Here is a 27,063-nt window from a genome sequence, read left to right as displayed (position 1 = left end):
GGATTAGGATAAATACATCCTAAAATCAGATGGATTCTTTCTTCAACTCTCTGAATGGTGAGAGTTGAAGAACTATCTCGCACCCTAAACCTGTATCTCAAATTCTCATCCTGTAAATAGATTTTTTTTTTTTAAATGAAGATTTATTTATTTATTTATTTATTTTGCAGTTTTTGGCCAGGGCTGGGTTTGAACCCACCATCTCTGGTATATGGGGCTGGCGCCCTACTCCTTTGAGCCACAGGCACCACCCAAGTAAATAGATTCTTTTCTAATTTTTTTTTTTTTTGTCTCTTTTGGCCGGGGCTGGGTTTGAACCCGCCACCTCCAGCATATGGGACCAGCGCCCTACTCCTTGAGCCACAGGTGCCGCCCTTTTTTTTTTTTTTCATTTTTGGTGCCACGGACACACTGTATTTTGAATTCAGGAAGACATTTAACAGGATATCTTAGGTTCTACACAAATGTGATGGCAATGGCTATCTATTCTGCCTACCTAAAGCCACTTCAACCTCTTCTTTTGGGAGGAGTATTTTTTTTTATTGTGATAAAACGTACACAAGACTTACCATTTTAACCACTGTTAGTGTATAATGTGGAGGCCTTATGTACATCTGCAAACATTTTTTTTTTTTTTTTTTGAGACAGAGCCTCAAGCTGTCGCCCTGGGTAGAGTGCTATAGCATCATAGCTCACAGCAACCTCCAACTCCTGGGCTCAAGCGAGTCTCCTGCCTCCTCCTCCCACAGGCTGAGACTACAGGCGCCCGCCACAACGCCTGGCTATTTTTTGGTTGCAGCCGTAATTGTTTGGCTGGCTGGGGCTAGATTCGAACCTGCCAGCTCAGGTGTATGTGGCTGGTGCCTTAGCCGCTTGAGCCACAGGCGCTGAGCCTGCAAACATTTTTTTAAATGAGATAATTCTGGTACCTCACAACATAAAGTATGATTAGAGCCCCATGCTCCGGGGAGGATTTTGTTAAGGCGCCACCTTTGTTATGTGCCCTGAAGAGAGGCCTTTCTCTTCTAGGTCTGGCTTGGCTAAGGGATACATGTAGCTGTGCTTGCCCCATTTATCAAAGCTATTTTCCTGGTATATACAGATTAAAAACGAACAATAGTTGGTTACTTAGAACTTGGCTATGCCCTACCAAACAGGATTGGCCTTTCTTCCTTACCTTGTTTTAAAAAAGGAAAGGTTAAATCAGCAAATTAGTAAAACAAAGGCCTCTGCAACTCCAAGTTCAGTTATCAGAACAGAATTGTGGTTGCCAAGGAATCGGGGACAGACATGTATGGAGAGCTCTAAGGAGGTCAGTGCCAAGCAACACAAGTATCATTACCTTGTCAAATGTTATTCATCTTGTATCTGTTCTATCAGACATATCTGTGTTCTGTGACCTTGGACAAGACACTGCCAAAGAGCTGTTTTGAGGGCAAATAAAACAGCACCTGTCAAAGTCTCTCACCCGTTGTCAGGGGTGTGGTGAGCCCTTCTTACATGGAGGTTACTACTGCTGCATGGTCAGATCTCCCTGATTTGGGCTTGCCTCCTTTGGAACTGGTCACTCTGCCCTGGGCACAGAGCTTGCCACTGCTCTGTTTAGAATCTTAGAATCCTAGGAGCTTGAAGCTCTTGCTTTGTTTATCTCAAAGCAAGAAAAAAATAGAGAAAGCCGTTAAGTGTTCGCATACTAGAATCCCATCTTAAGAACTGGGATATGCAAGGTTCATTTACCACGGGTGGGAACCTGCAGTTCACCACAATTTGTTCTTTTTTTTAACAGCTTTATCTTTTTTTGCTGCACTCCCTTCCCCCACCCCCTTTTTTTTGAGACAGAGTCTCACTATGTCACCCTCAGTAGAGAGCTGTGGTGTCACAGCTCACAGCAACCTCAAACTCTTGGGCTTAAGTGATTCTCTTGCCTTAGCTTCCCAAGCAGCTGGGACTACAGGCGCCTACCACAATGCTTGGCTATTTTTTGGTTGCAGTTGTCACTGTTGTTTAGCTGGCCCGGGCTGGGCTTAAACCCGCCAGCCTCGGTGCATTTGGCTGAAGCCCTACTCACTGAGCTACAGGTGCTCAGCCAGCTGCACCCTTTTTAATAAAAGGATTTATTCTATAAAATTTGGATTTAGTGAAAAGGCCGAACTTATGGACCTAGAAGACAACCTGTGGCCTTTGCACAGGTCCAGCCACTGACACAGAAGTCTTTTCATCACTGCTGTGGCAGGTGCTCATCTCTGTCTGCCAAATCCTTCCCCTCATCAGAAAAGCTCATCCTCTCACAAGGTCAAAGTTCATTATTTTGCCCCCTCCAGATCTTGGCAACAATGACTGCTAGTTACTTGCCATGATATGAATATTTTTGTCCCTCTAAAATTCATATGTTGAAACATAATTACCAATATGATGGTATTAAGAGGTGGGGCCTACAGGAGGTGATAAGGTCATGAGAGCAGAGAGCCCTCATAGAAGAGAGACCTGATGGGGCTTATTGACCCTTTCACAGCATGAAGATGCAGGGAAAGGCATCATCTCTGAAGCAGAGTGAGCCCTCACCAGACATCACGTCTACCGGTGCATAGATCTTAGACTTCCCAGCCTCCAGAACCATGAACAAAATATTTCCATTGTTTATAAATTATCCAGCCTAGGCTAGGAGCAGTATCTCAGGCCTGTAATCCCAGAACTTTGAGAGGCTGAGGCAGGAGAATCACTCGAGGCTAGCCCAGCCTAGACAATATAGTGAGACCCTGCTCTAAAACAGAACCAAAAAAAAAAATGAGTCGGGTGTGGTGGTGTGCACCTGTGGTCCCAGCTACTTAGAGGCTGAGGTGGGAGGATCTTTTGAGCCCAGGAGTATGAGGTTACAGAGAGCTATGGTGATACCACTGCACTCCAGGCTGGGCAGCAGAGTGAGATCCTGTTACTATTCAGAAACAAATAAAGAGCTGGGTATGGTGTCTCATGCCTATAATCCTAGCATTCTGGGACACTGAGGGGAGTGGATTGCTTGAGCATATAATATTCATCACCAGCCTGAGTGAGAGCAAGACCCACCTCTATTAAATATAGAAAAATTGCTGGGCACAGTGGCTCACGCCTATAATCATAGCACTCTGGGAGGCTGAGGTGGGCGGATTACCTAAACTCATGAGTTTGAGACCAGCCTGAGCCAGAGTGAGACCTTGTCTCTAAAAAATAGCCAGGTGCAGTGGTAGGCGTCTATAGTCCCAGCTATTTGGGAGGCTGGGGCAAGAGAATCTCTTAAGCCCAAGAGTTTGAGGTTGCTGTGAGCTGTGAAGCCATAGCACTCTACTGAGGGTGACAAAGTGAGACTATGTCTCAAAAAAATAAAATAAAATAAAAATAGAAAAATTATCTGGGCATTGTGGCGGACGCCTGTAGTCTCAGCTACTTGGGATGCTAGGCCCAGAGGATCACTTGAGCTCAAGAATTTTAGGTTGCTATCAGCTATGATGACGCCACAGCACTCTACGCAGGGATAGACAGTGAAACTCTATTTCAAAAATAAATAAAATACACATTGATTATAAACTATATCCCAGTTTCAGAATTGCTGAAAATGTGTAAACTGTGTCTCACAATTGAGATGATCTGATGATATTTCCGTGCCACTTTTTTTTTTAAAGACAGGGTCTCACTTTGTCACCCTTGGTAGAGTACAGTGGCATCATAGCTCACAGCAATCTCAAATGCTTAGGCTCAAGCGATTCTTTTGCCTCAGCCTCCAGCGATTCTCTTGCCTCAGCCTCCCAAGTAGCTGGGACTACAGGCATCCTCCACAATGCCCAGCTATTTTTAGAGTTGGGGTCTTGCTCTTGCTCAGGCTGGCCTCAAACTCCTGAACTCAAGCAATCTACCCCCCTCAGCCTCCCAGAGTGCTAGGATTACAGGCGTGAGCCACTAAGCCCGGCTATCCTTGCCAATTCTTAATGGGAATTGCTGTTTTTTAAAGGCTAACTTCGGAAGTGTTTGTGTGCAAAAAACGGTGTCCACTATCTATTTTATTTATTTCCTGTTGATTTTATTTTGTCACTTATTTTAACCCATTCAACTGGAATTTGTATAAATTACTTCATCGGCTTAAGGTTTTCTTCCCTAAAAGCATGCCAAACAGGCTTCAGAATGCAAATAGGCACGGTTTCTACTGGCCTATGTAGTGAGCGCCTTATATTAATATTGTATGTGAATGGGAGTAATAAAACGTTAAAGATTACAAATGCTCAAAGCACATCCATCTCTGGGCCTTGAAACTATTTGGCATGCTTTTTAATCCCCTGAGAATCAGCAACATTACAGGACCATCTTGGGGAGGAGGGACCTGGGGAGAGACAGGACACCAACTTCACAGAGAGCTTGCTTGTTTCTATGTCACAGACCTCGAGCTAAGGACAGTGCAGTATCTGCCCAGTGGTTTTCTCATTCCTGGACAGCGAGGGGGCTTCTGGACTCAGCTGGAATTGCCTAGCTCTTCTGCATATTCTGGTTTAGAGTGTGAAGCAGCTAGGACATACAGAGTGATGCTGGTGGAGAAGAAAATGTTAATTCTCCAAAGGCAAAGGGACCCGAGTCCCCAGTGAGGGGCATGCAGGCACGGGGGCTCTACTTACTGTCTTCCGGCAGGCTGTTTTCCCGTTCTTCCCTCTCCATCTGCTGGCACCACCCTTCCATGCGCTCTCGCTCTGCTTGGAGAAGCTTCAGAAACCAGTGGCCGTCCCTGTGGCACACTGACCTCTGCACGGCCTCCAGAGGGTCTTCTGTGATAGAGTCAATCCAGGGGTCCGGAGGAGGCAGAATAGAGGGGTCAAAATCCGCGTCAAAGTCATCATCGGCTGCACAGGCGTGGTAATGGTTTCCTGAGCCCTGAATGCTGACCGTGGAAGTGCTGGCATCCCGGGAGAACTGCCTGGCCATTGGGCCAGGACATGAATTGTCCTCTATAGATTCCAGGGAATTTTCCAGATTATCATGGAAGTCCAGGTCAGCCTGTACTGCTGTCGTCACACTGTTGGATCTCGTGAACCTGCGGAAGCTTGGGAGGATAGGAGAAGGAGATTTAGTTCAAGGATATTTGTGGGGAGCACATAAACTATATTCTACTTTCCTTGGTGGGTGTGACTGTGTGTGTGTATCTTCTCAGTGTGTGTGTATGTCGGTGTGGGGGGGACCCTTGTTGGAAGTGCACTGCTTGTCATCACTCTGATGTGCACACCGAGTCTCTCATCTTTGTCCAACGTGGAGTAATAGTGAGGCACAGCTGGAGAAACTTCACAGGCAGGACAAAGCTACCAAGCAGGCAGAATATCCAATGTGCAATTTCTTCCCCAAGTCTGGGGTGACTTAAGTCCTGAAATTCAGTCTGGCCACGGGTATGGAAACAATTCAATTATATCTTAGTCTGGGTAATTTGCTTAGAAATATGGGAAAAATCACAGCCTAACCTGGACCAAGACTATCAGGAATCCCACAAAGCTACATTTTTCCAAGGGCAGCTCTTCTTACAAGTAAGGCTTCCTGAAAGCAAACTCAAGTTTTAATAGAGTCCTCTTAAATGAAAACTCCTTTTCCTGGTAAGGATTTTCCTATCTCTTAGTTATAGAGTTCATTATTATAATTTGGCTCAAAGTTTGTAGGGCAAATATCAGCTTACAGTTCTAGAGTTCTCCATCACTGCCCTCCACGTGCCTTTAATTTTCCTTTTCACAGTTCTTCTACTGAGCTGATAAAGGAGACCTTGTTCACACCTGAACATTTTATGTGAATATCCAGGGGATCAATATTTCTCAACCAGAGAGTCCTATGGACCTCAGGCTGAACCCTAGAACCAAGGGTGGGAGACAACCCTAGAACCATGGAGGGGGGGTGCTGAAGAGCAATGAATTCTTTATAAGACAAGGGTCAAGGAAGGGGGTGGGCCTGAAGTAATTTAAAACACACAAAAAGAGCTTCACGGGCCTCTGAGGAAGGCAGGAAACGATGACAGAAAACGCAAGTCCCTGGAAGGCAAAGCACCAGCTGTCTGCTGCCCAGTTCTGTACTTTTTTTTTTTTTATGTCACTTTCTGGCCTAATATTTAATTTATTTTTTTTATTGTGATAAAATATACATAACATAAAATTGAGGCCTGTGCAGTGGCTCACGCCTGTAATTCTAGCACTATGGGAGGCCAAATAAAAGAACTAGCCAGGCGTGGTGGCGGGTACCTGTAGTCCCAGCTACTTTGGAAGTTGACACAAGAGAATTGCTTTAGCCCAAGAGATTGAGGTTGCTGTGAGCTATGGCACCACAGTACTCTACCCAGGGGTGACAGAGTGAGACGTGGTCTCATTAAAAAAAAAAAGAGGACAGGTGGGGTCACGCCTATAACCCAGCACTCTGGGAGGCTGAGGCCGGTGGATTGCTTGAGCTCAGGAGTTTGAGACCAGCCTTAGCAAGAGTGAGACCCCCATCTCTAAAAATAGCCAGGCATTGTGGCAGGTGCCTGTAGTCCCAGCTACTTGGGAGGCTGAGGCCAGAGGATCTCTTCAGCCCAAGAGCTTGAGCTATGATGCCATGGCACTTTACCAAGGGTGATAAAGCAAGACTCTGTCTCAAAAAAAAGAAAAAAATATAATGTAATTAATCCAGTAAACCGTATACTTAATAATGAATGGTTGAGCTAGTAAATTTTATTTTTATTTTTTGAGAAAAGAGTCTCACTGAGCTAGTTTCTTTCCTATTTTTAGTCGAGACAGGGATCTAACTCTTGCTCAGGTTGGTCTCAAATTCCTGAGGCTCAAGCAATCCACCTGCCTCAGCCTCTCAGAGTGTGAAGATTATAGGCATGAGCCCCTGCGCCCAGCTATTATGTTTTTTCTTAACTATTCTGGACCACACTATCAAAGCCAATCAAAACTAATAACTGTGGTCCATCAAAAAGAAAGAAGGGCTAGAACAACACAGGTAAATAGTTATTTACAAGAGTGTAGAAAGACTAAGAGTCACCACAAGGAATATAATCATCTCAATCTATTTTTTTCCCTAGAGAATAACGGTCAAGAAAAAACCATGGCTGCAGTACTGATCTGTGTTATTTATGAGAGTCAAAATGATCAAGTGTGTTGTGATTCTGATCGTTCCATTTATGAAGATAAACCAGCCCAAAGTGGCCTATTTAACCATTTGCTGTTTTTAAGAAATCACTTCTCTGGCAGTATCAGACCAAGTCACTTTTATAAGTTCTGTAACTCTCAAGTGGGCCCCTCCCCTGCAAAAAAAAAAAAAAAAATCCCATAGTATGGGCAGTGCCTGTGGCTCAGTGAGTAGGGCGCTGGCCCCATATACGGAGGGTGGCGGGTTCAAGCCTGGCCCTGGCCAAACTGCAAGAAGAAAATAGCTGGGCATTATGGTGGGCACCTGTAGTCCCAGCTACTCGGGAAGCTGAGGCAAGAGAATCACCTGAGACAGGAGCTGGAGGTTGCTGTGAGCTGTGATGCCACAGCACTCTACTGAGGGCGACAAAGTGAGGCTCTGTCTCTAAAAAAAAAAAAAGCCCATAGTATGAAAGTCTGAAGGCGAGGTTACAAGTGTCTTGTACTAGCAGAAAAAGGAAGAACAATTTTGGCAAAGTGATTCTTCCAACAGTCACTCATTTCTTGGCGGCAGTAGGTTAGCTCCGCGTTCTTCCCGTTCATTCCCCAAATGTTAAATGTCATCTCCTGAAGCTAAGCTTTCTCTCCAGCTGCATATGTGTGAATTGGACGACTCTCCTCGCAACAGTTGACATTTTGGCTGTTCTACTAACACGAAACCCCAGCTATGAAAACATTAGCCTGCGCTCTCCAAGATCATGGATTGCCAGAGGCATTACATTTCCAAACTTAAAGAAGTACTAGTCCCTTATTGTTTTCAATCAGAGAAAATCTGCCAGAGACGGAATCTGTTCCACATATAAAGCAGAATGACCTACTTCCCTGTGCTTCTGTTTTTATCTACACAGAACTGTACTACCAGCATTCCTGAGGGCCATCTCCTGGCTATGGCTCTTGTAAAGGATCTACCTTCTTAAGAAAAATTACTTGGCAGAAGATTAATAGAAGTTTGCAGTGTAGTCACCCAGAAAGAAATAAAAGTTAAGTAAAATGAAAATGGTTTGGGATTAAAAGCGGTGCCTTTGAACTCAGGCAGCCTCTGTCCAAGCTGCTAGTTTCTATCAATTAAGTTCCTTAAGTAAGTGCTTTCTTCTGCTCCAAGCTTTCAAAGAATGTTCTGCTCTACAAAACATTTCATGTCTTTCATGTGCAAAGTTCCTTCTGGGTGAAGGGTGCAGTCCAGTTGTTATTGTTGTTTTAAAATTTTGATAGGAACACAGAAGGAGGTCACTAGATTAATTCTTATATTTTTAAAAGGAATTCATAAGTTGCTGGTTGATGGCATAAACCTAAATGCTGAACCCAGTGGCTTGCTTTTTCCAAACCCACAATTTCCAGCCTTGAAGATTCTTTGGTCCTTCATGCCCTGCGGGCACCGTGTGTAATAATTACAACTTCTGAAAAATGCAGGCCAATATTCTGGCCCAAGGAGCAGAAAACCGTGAAGCTAAAGGACTGGACAGACCAGTATGGAACACAACACAACACCCCACCTGCTCTGAACAGCCAGAGGAAAGTCATTTGTTAGCCTTCGTCTCTGCTGTTGCTTTTATGTTCCTTCTATGAAAGAAGTTTGTATTTCTTTCTTTCTTTCTTTCTTTTTAATTTATTTTTTTGAAAGTTAGTCTCATTCTGTCGCCCTGGGTAGAGTTCTATGGCATCAAAGCTCACAGCAACCTCAAACTCTTGGGCTCAAGCGATCCTCTTGCCTCAGGCTCCCGAGTAGTTGGGACTACAGACACAAACCATGATGCCCAGCTAGTTTTTTTATTTTTAATAGAGGCGGGGTCTCACTCTTGCTCAGGCTGGTCTTGAACTCCTGAGCTCAGGGAATCTACCCTCCCTTGCCTCCCAGAGTGCTAAGATTAAGGCCTGAGCCACTTCCCCCAGCCACACGTTTGTATTTCTAATTAGAGGATTTTTCTACTCCACCCCATCCCTCGCACCTTTTCTGTACAGCAGGTTACAAATCAACGTATAGGTGGGTAAATTGCAGAGGTCCGTTCTTGCCCCACCCAGTCTGATGAGGCTGCAGTTAAACAAAGTAAGTCATGAATAAAAACCAAGCCCAGTCAGTGCATTTATAACATACATGCTTTGGACGTGCAAGGCATCCAACCAGTGAGACTCAAGTCATAAACTTGATTTAAGGAGACTAACTCGCTCACCCCGTCACAGCCTCTTGTTTTTTTCTCTATCCCTCTCATTCACATCATGGTTGCTTTTAACTAGAGCTAAATCTAGTTTCAAAGGGGGGAAATGCTTGTCTTGTGCTGATTTTTCTTCCTTTGTAGGCGCCTTTAGACATTTTTGACTAGGCTTCTGTCAAGGCTGAGCATGTGCAGGGTCTGAAAATGCTATTCCTCAGAAGTGCGACCATCTTGGTATTTTGTGAAATGGCACGCTGTAACTGACGTAAAGCCTAAGACGTCTCATTCTACAAAATAAAACACAGATCAAAGGAGGCGTGGGGTGAGGAGACTGAGACCAAGAATGAAAACTTCCCCCAAAGAGATTTGCTCTGTGTTGTCAGAGGAGCTTCCAACTTGGAGGAACATGGGCATGAGGCGACCCTTATCCAAAAATTCAGCTGGAAGGAAGTCTCCTTCTCTCCATTTGTACATGGTTAGGACAGCCTAGCACTAGATTTTAAAACTGTTTCAAAACAATCATCCATTGGTTGTTTAAACTATTCCATGTTCTCGGGCGGTGCCTGTGGCTTAGTCGGTAGGGCACTGGCCCCATATACCGAGGGTGGCGGGTTCAAACCCGGCCCCGGCCAAACCGCAACCAAAAAATAGCTGGGCGTTGTGGCGGGCGCCTGTAGTCCCAGCTACTCGGGAGGCTGAGGCAAGAGAATCGCCTAAGCCCAGGAGTTGGATGTTGCTGTGAGCTGTGTGAAGCCACGGCACTCTACCGAGGGCCATAGGGTGAGACTCTGTCTCTACAAAAAAAAAAAAAATTCCATGTTCTCATTCTTTTGCTTGAAGATCTCTTTAAGCAAAGGAAAATCAGAGAGAAATGCATACAGATTCTTTCTATCCCAAATACGTGTGACATGTTTGTGAAATAAAAGAAACAGAAAAGCGGAAAATAATGACAGTAAATCCATTATCATCTGAGAAATTCCGAGCAGTCCAGCCTCTTGCCATACCCCTTTAAGCACCAGTTGGACAAATGCTAATATCTTTGATGGCTGTCACTATAGAAAGTCTCAAGAAAACAACAAAAATCTCAGCAAGTCTCAACAAAACATCCATTCAGCGCCCCAGACAGAACTGTTTTCCCTCGGGCAATGGAGTGTTAGGTTGCTCCCCAGGTACTGACCCAGCTAACTAACAAAAGCAGAACAGAGCTCACTAACAAATTTTTTTTTTTTTTGCAGTCTTTGGCCGGGGCTGGGTTTGAATGTGCCACCTCCTGCATATGGGGCCCAGCGCCCTACCCCTTTGAGCCACAGGAGCCGCCCCATTAACAATTATTTTTTATCAAGTCTTGTTTTTGGTCAAATGAAGGCAGCTGTGAATCAGATGGTTTTCTTTCTGCAAACTAAATTATCTTGTGAAAACATGTGAAAAGGAAAGAAGGAAGGGAGGGAGGGAAAGAGGAGGAGAGAGGGAATTCTGAAAGACAGAAGGAAAGAAGAAAGGAGGGAGGACGGGAAGGAAGATAGGGAGGAAGGCAGGAGGCCGACCGGGAATTATGCCAAGTTTCAGGCTTTTGAAATTTGAAACGCACTAATGCCACACCTCTAAAACTCAGGTGTACAGTAAGGAACTATTTGGCTAGCTCCTGGTATTGTTAACATGGCCAAGAGAGGAGATTACTTGCCAGATGCAACATCAAGTGTGGGTAGTGGGCTGTATGGTCCTCCCAGGAAACTGTGAGGAGTGGGGATTGATCCAAACCTTCTGGGTTGGCAAGAAGGGATGTTTATGATTGCCAAAGGCCTTTCCAAGCCTGTGGTCCCGGAACTGGCTGTGAGAAGATGCTGTCTCAATTTTGACTTACTGTGTTAACATCCTGCTTTGTTGAAAAGGCACAAATCACTACAAGACCAAATATTTACATATTTAACTCACTTGCGATCAAAAGACACCTTTTAGAGTAGTTGACACTATGCTAAAAGAGCAAACAATGCCGCCTTTCCACCAGCTTGTTCCGGCCAGGAGGCTGCGAGCTTCAGTGTGTGAAGCAAGGAAGATTCTAAACACTCAGGATGCGGACACTTACGCAAATACAAATGGAAAGTGAGATCATATTTGGTGGGGAAAAAAAATGTGTAAGAATCTTATTCACAGAGGCATTTGTCTCTAGAAATGGGAGTGGCCCTCACCACATGTTAACGGTGCTTTCCTTCCACACCTGTAGCTCAGTCTGTGCACTCACAGGTCTGCTGGAGTTGCAGCCGTTATTCTCAAGCACATTTTGATGCCAGCACTCCCCATCCCCTTAGCATTGATATATCCCGGAGGTCTCAGTATCCCACACAATGTATAAAAGGTACACTGGGGAGAAAGAAGCAGCTCGACCAACTGCGGAGCAGGAAGAGCAGAAGGTTTTATGTAAATTATCAAAAACCCGTCTGCTCCCATTCCCATCCCATCAACATAAATGGAAAGATCCTGGCTTTCCTTCCGGATATACACACCTCCAAACACACAAGCTCTGCTTTAGACACTCAAGTTAGCTAACTTCCCCTGCTTAAGAATGGCAAGGGGGGGTCGAGGGATTGATGAGGGAGGAAAAAAGGCCACAAAACGGCCTCTTTGTCACCCATTTATTTTTTTGGGGGGAAGGGCAGCGCCCTACCCCTTTGAGCCACAGGCGCTGCCTGTCACCCATTTATTCTAGGAGAATTTTTTCTTGTATTTCCTTGGATGGTGAAGATAAATAGTTGATGTCGCTGGCTCCTGACTCTAGATCTCTAGAGAAAGATCCCACATAGTGAAGAAATGGTTTACACAGATGAAAATACTAAATTTGCATACACCAGAAAAATAATACTCTGGAATTCTCTTTCCAGAAAATTGTTGTGAGGCCAGATCCTTCCTTCCTTCCTTCTTCTTTCTTTTCTTTCTTTCTTTTTTTTTTTTTTTTTTTTTGGTTTTTGGCTGGGGCAGGTTTGAACCTGCCACCTCCGGCATATGGGACCGGCACCTTACTCCTTGAGCCACAGGTGCCGCCCTCTTTTCTTTCTTTCTTTTTTTTTTTTTTGGTGAGACAGAGTCTTGCTCTGTTGCCCAGGTTAGAATGCTGTGGCATCAGCTTAGCTCATAGTAACCTCAAACTCTTGGGGTCAAGTGATCCTCCTGCCTTAGCCTCCCAGAGTGCTAGGATTATGGGTGTGACTCACTTCACCCAGCCCAGTAGCTTCTTTCTATCCAACCACTGATGACAGATGTCAATTTGATACTGTCAATAAAAAGCCAAGAAGTATACAGTTTCAAAGTGTCTACCTTCCCTTTGCACTTTCAGTTGTGAAGACAGGAGAAGATTGCTTTGTGAATTGTTACAAAACACATCATAAATATCTCACCTTAAGAAAGGTACCTGAGCTGTGATGGAGGCAGGACCCGCACACTTAACCACACTTAACTTCTTGCTTCTGAAGTACAGATTAGGACAGCAATATAGCCACCTGGGAAACTCGGCAATAAGCAGAAAGGCAAGACCCAGGACACGGGCCCCAAATGTCAGCTAAGAGTTTCCATCATGTATAAGGCCCCTCTAAAATTGAGGACACAGTCGAATCGGAGAACTTATACCAAAAAAGGTTATGGATGTTAATAACAGCCGACTCTCAAATTTTACAGAGTGGGAGGTAAAGTGACTTTCACTCTGAATCTCTTTCCAAGAACTCTCTTTCCTTCTCCAGGCCCCATGGCGCCAGTATTTTTCTAATGACCTTCCAAGCCAGAGAGCAGCAGTAAATAACAGGTCCGGCCCCATTAACGGATCAAATAGAGCCGACACGGACAACGTCTGGTTCTGCCCAACACGGAGCAAGAAGGACTGAATTTACTCTATTCTCTGAAACAACTAAAAAAACCTGGCAAAATATATGAAACAACTGTTTCCAAGACATTGATATCAGACACTGAAGGACAGTGATCCCTGAAACAGGAGAATGAATGAGGCCTGCGGCTGTCTCTTTTACTGATTGGAGAAAGTTTCCAGGGGGTGGTGTGCATGGGAGTTAGCTGCCTCTCCTACCTGAAGAGACATTAATAGGTGTCCAAGGGGGGCAGTGTGGCTAGAATCTGCAAGGCAGAGCACAGAGGAGAGGAGGGGAGAAGTGTACAGAGATGCCCCATCTGTTCAGGGCCTCAGTTCACCTATGGGCTGGTTAGTGCAGCGGGTGAGAAACTGTCCCAGGACAGGATGGAGTACTTAATTCCTCTTTGGAAGAAAAAGCCATTAACCTGGAGTGCAAACTGTAGCCAAAATATCTTTTAAAAATGAAGACAAAATAATGGCTTTTTAAGACAGGCTGAAAGAATTCACCACCAGGCCAGGCTCAGTAGCTCACACCTGCAATCCTAGCACTCTGGAGGCCAAGGCAGGTGGATTGCTTGAGCTCAGGCATTCAAGATCAGCCCGAGCAACAGTGAGAGCCCATCTCTACTAAAAATAGAAAAACTAGCTGGGCATAGTGGCATACACCTGTAGTCCCAGCACTTGGGAGTCTGAGGCAAAAGGATGTTCAAGCCCAAGAGTTTGAGGTTGCTGTGAGCTATGACACCACAGCACTCTACTAAGGGGGACAGAGGGAGACTGTCTCAAAAAAAAAAAAGGCTTGGCACCTGTAGCTCAGTGGTTAGGGTGCCAGCCACGTGCACTAGGGCTGGTGCATTCGAACCCCGGACAGGGCCTGCTAAACAACAGTGACAACAATAACAAACAAGCAGGTGGGCGTTGTGGCAGGTGCCTGTAGTCCCAGCTACTGGGAGGCTGAGGCAAGAGAATTGCTTAAGCCAAGAGTTTGAGGTTGCTGTGAGCTGTGACACCATGGCCCTCCACCCAGGGCAACATAGTGAGACTCTATCTAAAAAATAATAATAATAATAATTCATCACCAGCAGACATGTACTGTAAGAAAGGTTAAAGAAAATGCTTCAAGGAGAAGGAAAATGAATCTACTGAAAAATTTATTTTTTTAAAGAGAAGGGAAATGATGTTAGATAAAATTTAGATCTATATAAAGGAATGAAGAATACTGGGAATCTGGGCGGTGCCTGTGGCTCAGTGAGTAGGGCGTTGGCCCCATATGCCAAGGGTGGCGGCTTCAAACCCAGCCCCGGCCAAACTGCAACAAAAAAATAGCCGGGCGTTGTGGCGGGCGCCTGTAGTCCCAGCTGCTCGGGAGGCTGAGGCAAGAGAATCGCTTAAGCCCAGGAGTTGGAGGTTGCTGTGAGCTGTGTGATGCCACGGCACTCTACCCGAGGGCGGTACAGTGAGACTCTGTCTCTACAAAAAAAAAAAAAAAAAAAGAATACTGGGAATTTTAACTTTGTGGATAAATAGGATCTTTTTATCTTATAACTGAAATTTCTTTTTTTTTTTGTAGAGACAGAGTCTCACTTTATGGCCCTCGGTAGAGTGCCGTGGCCTCACACAGCTCACAGCAACCTCCAACTCCTGGGCTTCAGCGATTCTCCTGCCTCAGCCTCCCGAGTAGCTGGGACAACAGGCGCCCGCCACAACGCCCGGCTATTTTTTTGTTGCCGTTTGGCCGGGGCTGGGTTGGAACCCGCCACCCTCGGCATATGGGGCCGGCGCCCTACTCACTGAGCCACAGGTGCCGCCCCTGAAATTTCTTTAATGATAATCGACTAGTTAAAGCAAAAATAATTAACGATAGTAGGGGTATGTACAGGTATAAGTAAAATGTTTTATAACAAAAGCTTAGAAGTGGAGAAATGAATGCACACTATCATAAGATTTTATGTGTGAAATTATATATTTTACTTGAAGATTGATTATCGTTGGTTAAAGATATATGCTACCCTCCTTGGGGGGAGAAAAAGCAGAAAGAGGGACAGAGGGAGGGGGGTGGGGCCTTGGTGTGTGTCACACTTTATGGGGGCAAGACATGATTGCAAGAGGGACTTTGCCTAACAATTGCAATCAGTGTAACCTGGCTTATTGTACCCTCAATGAATCCCCAACAATAAAAAAAAAAAAAAAAAGAAAAAAAAAAGATATATGCTACCCTCCCTGTAGCAACCATTAAAAAATAAAGAGTTCCAGCAAATGAGCCAATGAAGGAAATGCAGTGGAATCATACATATAAATTTGTCAGATTTTGACAGATTTAGATTGAGAAATTTAGAAATGTCATGGTAAGGTAAAATAAATTTACTACACCACATGTTAATTAGACCTGGATTTTAGTCACAGCCCTGTAAATATCTAAACCAGGGAACAGATCAAGTGACATATGAAAAATTATATAACACTACCAGTTTGAAATGTGTCATAGGGGATCAGTGAAACTAAAAGAAAAACAAAAAATGGGGTGGCGCCTGTGGCTCAAGGAGTAGGGCGCCGGTCCCATATGCCGGAGGTGGTGGGTTCAAACCCAGCCCCGGCCAAAAAAATGGACATGTCAATATTTTGAAAAAAATCAAACAGCCTTGTAACAGTGACTGTTTATGATTATTGAAATAATTAGTTCTATTCCTCACTCATGTTTTCATTCATGTTTTTCTTTTTTTGTGTGTGGTTTTTTGGCCGGGGCTGGGTTTGAACCCACCACCTCCATCATGTGGGACTGGTGCCCTACTCCTTGAGCCACAGGCGCCACCCTCATGTTTTCATTCATTACAAAATATAAGCCTTCCTCTCTCCCTGGTTGCTGCCAACAGAGGTGGCACCATCTCCTACTCAGCATGGTGGCTGCCCTCAGATCCCTTGTGAAGTCCAAAAGAAGACCAAGTTTATCCAGCAGCACCAAGCAGACTGATATGTCAGGAATAAGAGGATCAGGAACAAGGTAAGGACATCTGTTCTACTGACTTCCATTCAGCATTGCACTGGAGTTTCTAGCCAGTGCAATAAACAGGAACAATGACAGAATGCATCCAGGTTGGAAAGAAGCAATAAATCTATCTTCATTTGTAGATTACACAATAATCTGTATAGAAAATCCCATGGAATCTACAACGAAGAACTAAAACTAATAGATGAGTTTAGTAACATTATAAGATATATATGGTTCAGTCAATAGTGGGCTGATAAAAGAAAGTCTAGTTTGGAGCCACCGTTTTCAGTTTCTAAGAGCACTTTCCTTTTTCTGGCCCTTCTTGGTCTCTCTCCAGGAAAACAAGAGGCCCTGTGAGAGATGTGACATCCACATCCCTCATAGAGCCTTCTTCATTCACACTTCCTTTCTTTTCTCTCAAAAAAAACTTTTTAATTTTTTGAATGTTTCTCTAAAAATTTGGTTCTAGTTTTTTGGCTCCTGAGTTTGCTGATCCTTGACTGTCTGCTAACACTACAGAGCAAGCTAAAAGCTAGGTAATAAAACTGTGTTTTCAGGGAAGGGATTATCCCCTCCAGTCCTCATTGTGGGGCAACCTGGCTGGGCTTTTATCTTGCAAATCCCTGATGTCAGCATCTTTGGGGCTTTGGGGTTGGGCTGCTCAGTTCTCCACAATAGACACCTCCATATTCCCACCTACAGGGTAGAGGGGCTAGGCAGGATGGTGGAGAGAGAGCGTGCTCAGGGCAGGTGCCTCAACATTCTGTCTGTGGATTGTCACTTATCCTCCTATTTCAGTGTAGTCACTCTGCCCTCAACTGTGCTGGCATCTACCAGGCCAGAGACTGTTAGTTTTAGTTTCTGAAGAAGAGAAACCTCCAGTCTCTGCCAGAGAAGGGAAAAACTGATACTTGGTTTTACAGCAGATCCAAGGAGTTTTTCTTTTTTTTTTTTTTTTGCCCGGGGCTGGGTTTGAACCCGCCACCTCCGGCATATGGGACCGGCGCCCTACTCCTTGAGCCACAGGCACCGCCATTTTTTTTTTTGTGTGTAGTTTTTTTGGCCGGGGCTGGGTTTGAACCCGCCACCTCCGGCATATGGGACCGGCGCCCTACTCACTGAGCCACAGGCGCCGCCCCCAAGGAGTTTTTCAAATCCACTTTTTTTTTTTTTGAGACAGAGTCTCACTCTTTCGTGGCGTCACAGCTCACAGCAACCGCCAACTCTTGGGCTTAGGTGATTCTCTTACCTCAGCCTCCCAGTAGCTGGGACTACAGGTGCCCGCCACAACGCCCGGCTATTTTTTGGTTGCAGTTTGGCCGGGGCTGGGTTTGAACCCGCCACCCTCGGTATATGGGGCCAGGGCCCTACCCCCTGAGCCACAAGCGCCGCCCCATCTAGCTTGCACAATTTTTTTTTTTTTTTTTGTAGAGACAGAGTCTCACTTTATGGCCCTCGGTAGAGTGCCGTGGCCTCACACAGCTCACAGCAACCTCCAACTCCTGGGCTTAAGCGATTCTCCTGCCTCAGCCTCCCGAGTAGCTGGGACTACAGGCGCCCGCCACAACGCCGGGCTATTTTTTGGTTGCAGTTTGGGCGGGGCCGGGTTTGAACCCGCCACCCTCGGTATATGGGGCCAGCGTCCTACCGACTGAGCCACAGGCGCCGCCCCAGCTTGCACAATTTTTGCTGTTGGTTTTCTCTCTGCTGTTCTCTTCCTCCTTGGGAGTTTATGCCAAAACAAATGAAAATTCCTTGTATGGTCATTTAGTTTGACCAGAAGGCCTCAACAACAATGGATGTGTGCACTTCGCCACTATCTTTATCACAAGTGATCTAAAAATAATGCAGATAAACAACCAGGCAGAAAGGAGTGGCACATTTGGTCCATCCATAGACTTGAACATTGTCAGCCCCTGAAAGAGGCACAGTAGACCCTCCATAGCTGACCACCTCCCCACACTCACCACCTCCTTACGTTGACCTGATTTTCAAACACCAGACATGCCCCACATGTACATGTTAGTACAGCAGGCCCAGGTAGTTCCGTATGTTGAACACCTCCATAGGTTGACTAATTTTTTACCTTCTCTTAGGTGGTCCACTTGCAGAGGTTTTACTGTATTTGCTGAGATTTTTTTTTTTTTTTGCAGTTTTTGGCCAAGGCGGGGTTTGAACTTGCCACCTCCGGTATATGGAGCCGGCACCCTACTCCTTTGAGCCACAGGCGCTGCCCTTTGCAGAGAATTTTTAATAATAAGGAAAAAACTTTTGTAATAAACTTAGTTGATTTTTAAAATGTTATAATATTGTCTATAAAGGATGATTTTACTAACTTTTAAAATGATCATAGAAAAAGCGTATGTAAAAAACATACTCATTTGGCTGGGAGCAGTGGCTTACACCTGTAATCCTAGCACTCTGGGAGGGCAAGGCAGGTGGATTGCTTGAGCTCAGGAATTCCAGACCAGCTTGAGCAAGAGTGAGACCCTAATTAAAAAAAACTAAGGGTGTGTGTGTAATGGGGTGGGGGTGGGGGGCGCATCTGTAGGCCCAGCTACTCGGGAGGCTAAGGCAAGAAGATCTCTTGAGCTCAAGAGACTTAAGTGTGCTGTGAGCTATGATGATGCCACAGCATTCTACCCAGAATGACAGAATGAGATTCTGTCTCAAAAATAAATAAATAAATGAATAACAAAAAAAAAAGAAGAAGAAAGAAAATATACTATACTATAATATATATTTATTAGTTCATGATTAATGGATGGGATTATGGGGAATTTTATTTCTGTAATTTATTAATTTTTACAACGTGTAAATACTATATTAATTTTCTCATCATTAACTGAATTATTTCAATAACATAATTACTGTAGAAAAGTCTGTTATAAATAACACATAAAACAAAAACACATATACACCCTATTGTTTTTAATTCCTCCAAAGCCCCTCAAAGAGTTATAAACTGTTAACATGTTGCTGTATGTTTTCCTCCAAGTAAATTTATACACTCTGTTTATAATGAAAGCAGGAATATTCTTCCTGTCTGTGTACACTGTTAAAATCTTTTTTTTTTGTAGAGACAGAGTCTGTGCCCAGCTACCGACTGAGGCACAGACGCTGCCCCACTGTTAAAATCTTAAGAGTCACTAGGGCGGCGCCTGTGGCTCAGTGAGCAGGGTGCCGGCCCCATATACCGAGGGTGGCGGGTTCAAACCAGGCCCCGGCTGAACTGCAACCAAAAAATAGCTGGGCGTTGTGGTGGGTGCCTGTAGTCCCAGCTACTCGGGAGGCTGAGGCAGGAGAATCGCCTAAGCCCAGGAGTTGGAGGTTGCTGTGAGCTGTGTGAGGCCACGGCACTCTACCGAGGGCGATAAAGTGAAACTCTGTCTCTACAAAAAAAAAAGTCACTAGTGGGCTGATAAAAGAAAGTCTAGTTTGGAGCTGCTGTTAAAATGCAATTGTTACTTGGAAGGAAGTGGGAGACCCCTGAGAGGCTCTTAGCTTTCCCACCTAAATCAACAGAAAGGTTTGGTTTACTAGGTTTGCTAATTATCAGCCTGAAAGAGAAGAGGACCTCATACAATTCCTGGGAAGCATCAAAAGAATGAAGTCAGCCCTCTGTAGGTATCCACATTGGAGGGGACCGGCCCAGATGTGTTGCCAAGATTTGCAACACAGCCAAATGCTTAGACTCCGTCCTGCATATCAGCAAATACACGGCCTGTGTGTCCTGTAGATCAGCGCTGCTAGCCGACCTGTGAACAGGAATTGGAGGGAAGACAGCTGATGTTTGATGAGGATGACGAATTTCTTCATTGGCTTAAGAGAAGCAGTCTCCCTTCAAAACTACATTTGCATTCATTATCTCTGGTTTAAATTTAAATTAGAGTCATTTACATTAGTGACCTTCCTCCAGGCATGGTCCCCACCGTGAGGTAGCCCAAGAATGGATGGGACATATTTTCCATCCAAGCCACTTTGAGAATATCATGGTTTCCTGTAAATGTACCAGGAAGATTCTGATTCTTTTTCTTGCAGATCAGTTCTCTGGTGTGTTTTATTTTTCATTAATAGCTTACTAGTTTTTTCCATTTGTTTTGATTCGGAACCCTGAACAGCACCTGAAATTTACAAGTCTACTCCTTTATAGACAAAAATCAGGGGGAACTTGCTGGGTTAGTTTTGGTTTCAGAAGTGTGAAGGTTGGAAAGTCTCTAGCCTTTTTTAATCTTCATCTGTTTTATTATCTCTTTCTCTGCCTCTATTTTCTTTCTTTGTCTCACTTTTTGTTAGGTTGCTGTCTTTTATCAGTCTGTTTATTTGAAGAAGAAAGAGGTGGATTGTTATTGGCCATTCAGTGTGAAAACACTAGATAATTTTTAAACCTCCCCCAGCTGCCGTTAATTAATCCCAATTGCATAGTTTTGCTTTTTAACATCCTATCTGAATGAATTACAACCAAAATTATAAAAAGAATTACAGTTAGCAAGAAGGTATTGGTAATCCTTTCCTGTTTGACAATGGAATTCTTTTGAAGAGGTTGAAAACAAGCATTAACATCGATTCAAACGCTCATTTACTTCACAGTGGTTAACTATGATCTGTGAGGAAGGGTTTGTTTTGGGAAGGTTGAGCACTGAAAGTGTCCTGTAGGCTGCTTTTGGTGATGAGTTTTAAATAAATTACCCACTTTACCTAAGGAACTGACCAAGCTACAAACTTCAATAATTCAATAAATATTCAACTTTTAAAAAGCACTATAAAAGCGGCTAAGGCGCCAGCCACATACACCTGAGCTGGCAGGTTCGAATCCAGCGCGGGCCCGCCAAACAACAATGACGGCTGCAAACAAAAAATAGCCGGGAGTCCCAGCTACTTGGGAGGTAGAGACAGGAGAATCGCTTGAGCCCAGGAGTTGGAGGTTGCTGTGAGCTGTGATGCCACAGCACTACTCAGGGCGACAGCTTGAGGCTCTGTCTCAAAAAAAAAAGAAAGAAAGAAAGAAAGAAAACATGATAAAAGTGACTCATTTTAAGTTTAGGAGTTGTGATCAGGTATGTCCAAATAAAGCAATATTTAACATTCTTGTGGAAATGGGATTTGTTTTGTTTTGTTTTTGAGTTTCACTTTCTTGTCCCCAGTAGAGTGCTGTAGCTCATAGCAACCTCAAACTCTTGGGCTCAAGAGATCTTCTTGACTCAGATTCCCAGGAAGCTGGGACTATAGGCACTTGCTAGAACAACTGGCTATTTTTTGGAGACAGGGTCTCGCTCTTGCTCAGGCTGGTCTTCAGCTCCTGAGTCAAGCAATCCATCCGCCTCGCCTCTCCGAGTGCTGAGATTACAGGCGTGAGCCACCACCCCTCCCGCATGGAAATGGAATTTGGAAAGATATACCGTGTAAGTAGAATAAAAGATTAAATTGACTTTCTCTTGTTTTGGAAAAAAAGTCAGTATGACCACTTTCTTGGAAACCTCAATCTGGGGCGGTGCCTGTGGCTCAGTGGGTAGGGTGCCGGCCCCATATACCAAGGGTGGTGGGTTTGAACCCGGCCCCAGCGAAACTGCAACAGGAAAAATAGCCAGGTGTTATGGTGGGCGCCTGTAGTCCCAGCTACTTGGGAGGCTGAGGCAAGAGAATCGCCTAAGCCCAAGAGTTGGAGGTTACTGTGAGCTGTGATGCCACAGCACTCTACCGGGGGTGATAAAGTGAGCCTCTGTCTCTAAAAAAAAAGAAAGAAAGAGGCTTGGCACCTGTGGCTCAAGCAGCTAAGGTGCCAGACACATACACCTGAGCTGGCAGGTTCGAATCCAGCCCAGGCCCACCAAACAACAACGACTGCAACCAAAAAATAGCCGGGCGTTGGGGTGGTTGCCTATAGTCCCAGCTACATGGGAGGCAGAGGCAGGAGAATGTCTCAAAAAGAAAGAAAGAAACCTCAATCTATAGAGAGATTCTATATGAATACTTAATATACAGGAAAAAGATGGAGCAGCCTACTTGCCAAACGCTGTTCTAAAGGTTTTACATAAATTAAACAACACACCACAGGAGACTACACTAACACAGGTACGAGTGTCCACCCTCCTACACCCCTTCTTTTAAATTAATACATTTTATGTTTTAGAACAGTTTTAGGTTCACAGCAAAACTGAGCGAGGCATAGAGTTCCCACACGCTACTCCCCACTAACAACATCCCCACCAGAGTGGGACATCGGATGCAATCCGGAGCCGACCTTGAGCATCATTAACACCTGGAGTCCACAGTTCACGTGAGGGTCACTCGTGGTGTCCTACATTTTACCGGTTAGAACGAACGTTCAGTGACAAGTGTTCATCATTGTAATGTCACACAGAACAGTTCCACTGCCCTAAAAGTCCTCTCTGCTCCACCTACTTATTCTCCCATCTCCCAAACTCCTGGCAACCTGAGGTCTTTAACCGTCTTTCTAGTTTTGTGTTTTCCAGGATGTCATGTACTTGGAATCATACAGTATGAAGTTTTTGGTTTGGTTTTTTGGATTGGCTTGTTTTGCTGAGTAATATGCATTTAAGTTTCCTGCGTGTCTTTTTGTGCCTTGATACCTTGTTTCTTTTTTTTTGGTTTTTGGCCAGGGCTAGGTTTGAACCCGCCACCTCCGGCATATGGGACCGGCGCCCTACTCCTTGAGCCACAGGCACCACCCATATACCTTGTTTCTTTTTAGTGCTGAGTTATGTTCCATTATCTGTATGTACTACAGTTCACACATTCACCTGCTGTAGGACTTCTTGGTTGTTTCCAAGTTTTGGTAATTATGAATAAAGCTGCTATAAACATCCACATGCAGGTTTTTAAGTGGATGTAAATGTTCGATTTGTTTGGGTAAATTCCAAGGAGCACAGATGCTGGGTTGTACCATAAGATGATATGAAGAATTTGGTGCTGCTGGTGTTTGGGTTTGGGCCCATCTAATGGGTATCTAGTGGTATCTCATTCTAGTTTTTTTTTTTTTTTTTTGTAGAGACAGAGTCTCACTTTATGGCCCTCGGTAGAGTGCCGTGGCCTCACACAGCTCACAGCAACCTCCAACTCCTGGGCTTAAGAGATTCTCTTGCCTCAGCCTCCCAAGTAGCTGGGACTACAGGCACCTCCCACAACGCCCGGCTATTTTTTGGTTGCAGTTTGGCTGGGGCTGGGTTTGAACCCGTCACCCTCGGTATATGGGGCCGGCGCCTTACCGACTGAGCCACAGGCGCCGCCCCTCATTCTAGTTTTAATTTGCACTTCCCTAAGGATGTATGACGTCTAACATTTTGTAATATGCTTACTTGCCATTCATACAGCAACACCGGTAAGGTGTCTATTTAAGTCTTTTGCTTTTTTTTTTTATTATTATTTTGAGACCGTGTTTCACTATGTCACCCTCAGTAGAGTGCTGTGATGTCACAGCTCACAGCAACCTCAAACTCTTGGGTTTAAGTGATTCTCTTGCCTCAACCTTCCAAATAGCTGGGACTTTAGGCGTCTACCACAATGCCTGGCTATTTTTATTTGTTGCAGCCGTCATTGTTGTTTGGTGGGCCCAGGCTGGATTCGAATCCGCCAGCTCAGGTGTATGTGGCTGGGGCCTTAGCTTGAGCCACAGGCACCGAGCCTGGATAACAGTTTTTTGTCAGATACATGTTTTGCAGATATTTTCTCCCAGTCTGTGGCTTGTCTTCTTATTCCCCTGAAATTGACTTAACAGAGCAAATGTTTTTAATTTTAATAAAGTCTGACTTGTCAATTATTTCTTTCATGGATCATGCCTTTGGTACTGTATTTAAAAAGTCCTTGCCATATTCAAAATCACCTATAATTTCTCTTATATTATCTTCCAAGAGTTCCATAATTTTATGTTTTACATTTAGGTCTAATAATCCACTTTGTGTTAATTTTTGGAAAGGATATAAGATCTGTGTCTAGATTCTTTTTTTTTTTTTTAAATGCATGTGGATGTCCACTTATTCTAGCACCATTTGTTAAAAAGACTGTCCTTTTCGGGCGGCACCTGTGGCTCAGTCGGTAAGGTGCCGGCCCCATATACCGAGGGTGGCGGGTTCAAACCTGGCCCCGGCAGAACTACAACAAAAAAATAGCCGGGTGTTGTGGCGGGCACCTGTAGTCCCAGCTACTTGGGAGGCTGAGGCAAGAGAATCGCTTAAGTCCAGGAGTTGGAGGTTGCTGTGAGCTAGGCGTTGCCATGGCACTCTACCTAGGGCCATAAAGTGAAACTCTGTCTCCACAAAAAAAAAAAAAAGACTGTCCTTTTGACATTATATTTGTTCCTTTGTCAAAGATAGTTGACTATATTTCCGTGGGTCTATTTCTGGGCTTTTTATTCAGTTCTATTGATCTATTTGTCCATTTTTTTCTGCCAATACCATACTGTCTTGATTACTATAGCTCTATAGTAAGGCTTGATCTTAGCAAGAAAGTTATGAGTTTTCTCAGCATTAGTTAGTATCATATTAGTTACAGATTTTTTTGTAAATATTCTTTGTTTTTTGGGGGGCAGGACAGAGTCTCATTTTGTTGCCCTTGGCAGAGTGCCATGACGTCACAGCTCAGAGCAATCTCAAACTCTTTTTTTTTCTTTTTGTGGTTTTTGGCCGAGGCTGGGTTTGAACCCACCACCTCCACATATGGGACTGGCGCCCTATCCCTTTGAGCCACAGGCGCCGCCCACAATCTCAAACTCTTGTGCTCAAGTGATTCTCTTGCCTCAGCCTCCCAAGTAGCCGGGACTATAGGCACCCTCCACAATGCCCCACTATTTTTACCTTTTTTTTTTTTGAGACAGAGCTTCAAGCTGTTGCCCTGGGTAGAATGCCGTGGCACCACAGCTCACAGCAACCTCCAACTCCTGGGCTCACGCGATTCTCCTGCCTCCGCCTCCCAAGTAGTTGAGACTACAGGCGCCTACCACAACACCCGGCTATTTTTTGGTTGCAGCCGTCATTGTTGTTTGGCAGCCCCGGGCTGGATTCCAACCTGCCAGCTCAGGTGTATGTGGCTGGCGTCTTAGCCACTTGAACCACAGACGCCGAGCCCCCACTATTTTTAGAGACAGGGTCTCACTCTTGCTGAGACTGGTCTGGAACCTGTGAGCTCAGCCCATCCACTTGCGTTGGCCTCCCAAGTGCTCGAATTACAGGTGTGAGCCACCACACCAGGTGTAAATGTTCTTTATCAAGTTGAAGAGGTTCTATTCCTAGATTGCTGAGAGTTTTTATCATGAGTGGGTGTTGGATTTTGTCAAATGCTATTTCTGCATCTATTGATGGGATTACGTTGTTTTCTTCTTTAGCTTGTTCATGTGATGAATTACATGGATTGACTTTTGAATGTTGAACCAGCTTTTTTTTTTTTTTTTGTGATTTTTTTTTTGGCCAGGGCTGGGTTTGAACCCGCCACCTCCAGCATATGGGACCGGCACCCTACTCCTTGAGCCACAGGCACCGCCCTGTTGAACCAGCTTTACGTACCTGAGATAAATCCCAATAATTTGTTGTGGTGCGTAATTCATTTTATACATCGTTAGATTCGATTTGCTGATTTTTTGGGGGGAAGTTTTACATCCTGATCTTCTGTTTTGCATCTTATGTTCATGAGAGATATTAGTGTGTAGTTTTCTTATAATGTCTTTGTCTGGTTTCGGTATTAGGCTAGCCACGTAGAATCAGTTAGGAAGTGTTTACTTTCCTTCTGTTATATCTTCTGGGAGAGATTGTAGAGATACCCAAATGTATCTTAAATGTTTGGTAGAATTCAGCAGTGACCCCATCTAGGCCTGGTGGTTTCTGTTTTTAAAGATTATTAATTATTGATTCCATTTCTTTAATATACAGAGGGTCCAAAAATGTATATGCATTTTAAAAAAGAAAAAAAACGCATTAAAATTGTGATATTCAATATGTATCAATAACGTTTGTTATCTTTTATATTGTATCTTGAATCTCAGAAGTCAAATGTGACTTGAACATAGCAAATTAAACAGTTTTTTCTTTCTTAAAATAGGTATTCTTTTTTTTGACACCCTTTGTATGTAAGTTATTCAGATTGTTTATTTCTTCTTGTGTGAATTTTGGCAGATAATGTCTTTCAAAAATTGGTCCATTTCATCTAGGTTATCAATCTGTAGGCACAGAGTTGTTCGTAATATTTCTTTTTTCTTTTTGCAGTTTTGGCCGGGGCTGGGCTCGAACCCCCCACCCCCAGTATATGGGGCCGGCGCCCTACTCCTTGAGCCACAGGCGCCACCCTCTTTTTTTATTTTTTTTTTGAGACAGAGTGTCACTACATTGCCCTGGGTAGAGTACTGTGGCATCACAGCTCACAGCAACCTCAAACTCTTGGACTTAAATGATTCTTTTGCCTCAGCCTCCCAAGAAGCTGGGACTACAGGTGCTAGCCACAACACCCAGGCTTTTTTTTTTTTTTTTTTTGCAGTTATCGTGGTTTAGCTGGCCGGGACCAGGTTTGAACCTGCCAGCCTTGGTGCACGTGGCCTGGCACTGTAACCACTGTGCTATGGGCGCCGAGCCTGTTCATAATATTTCTTTCTTTTTTTTTTTTTTTTGTGGTTTTTGGCCAGGGCTGGGTTTGAACCCGCCACCTCCGGCATATGGGACCAGCACCCTACTCCTTGAGCCACAGGTGCCGCCCCATAATATTTCTTTATTATCCCTGTCATGTCCATGGGGTCTAGAGTGATATCTCCTCTTTCATGTCTGATAATAATAATTTGTATTTTCTCTCCTTTCTTAGTTAGCATGTCTAGAGGGTTATCACTTCATTAATCTTTTCAAATAGTCAGGTTTTGGCTTTGCTGATTTTCTATTGATTTGCAGACTTCAATTTCACTGATTTCTGTTCTGATTTTTATTATTT

General features: G+C 44.3%; 1 protein-coding gene across 18 annotated transcripts in view; it reads right to left on the bottom strand.

The window, feature by feature from the left end:
- DLGAP1 (DLG associated protein 1) overlaps positions 1–27,063 on the bottom strand; it is an 866,993-nt gene that overhangs the window by 32,103 nt on the left and 807,827 nt on the right. For all 18 annotated transcript variants that reach the window (XM_053571473.1, XM_053571476.1, XM_053571474.1 and 15 more), the window contains one exon: positions 4,638–5,059. In XM_053571473.1, the coding sequence (XP_053427448.1) occupies positions 4,638–5,059 (422 nt within the window). The remainder of the gene's footprint in view (positions 1–4,637; positions 5,060–27,063) is intronic.

The sequence above is a fragment of the Nycticebus coucang genome, chromosome 19 (genome assembly GCF_027406575.1).
Source record: "Nycticebus coucang isolate mNycCou1 chromosome 19, mNycCou1.pri, whole genome shotgun sequence".
NCBI classification, from domain to species: Eukaryota; Metazoa; Chordata; class Mammalia; order Primates; family Lorisidae; genus Nycticebus; species Nycticebus coucang.
The sequence above is the reverse complement of the archived record's forward strand: the minus strand, read 5'-3'. Positions and strand labels throughout refer to the sequence as shown.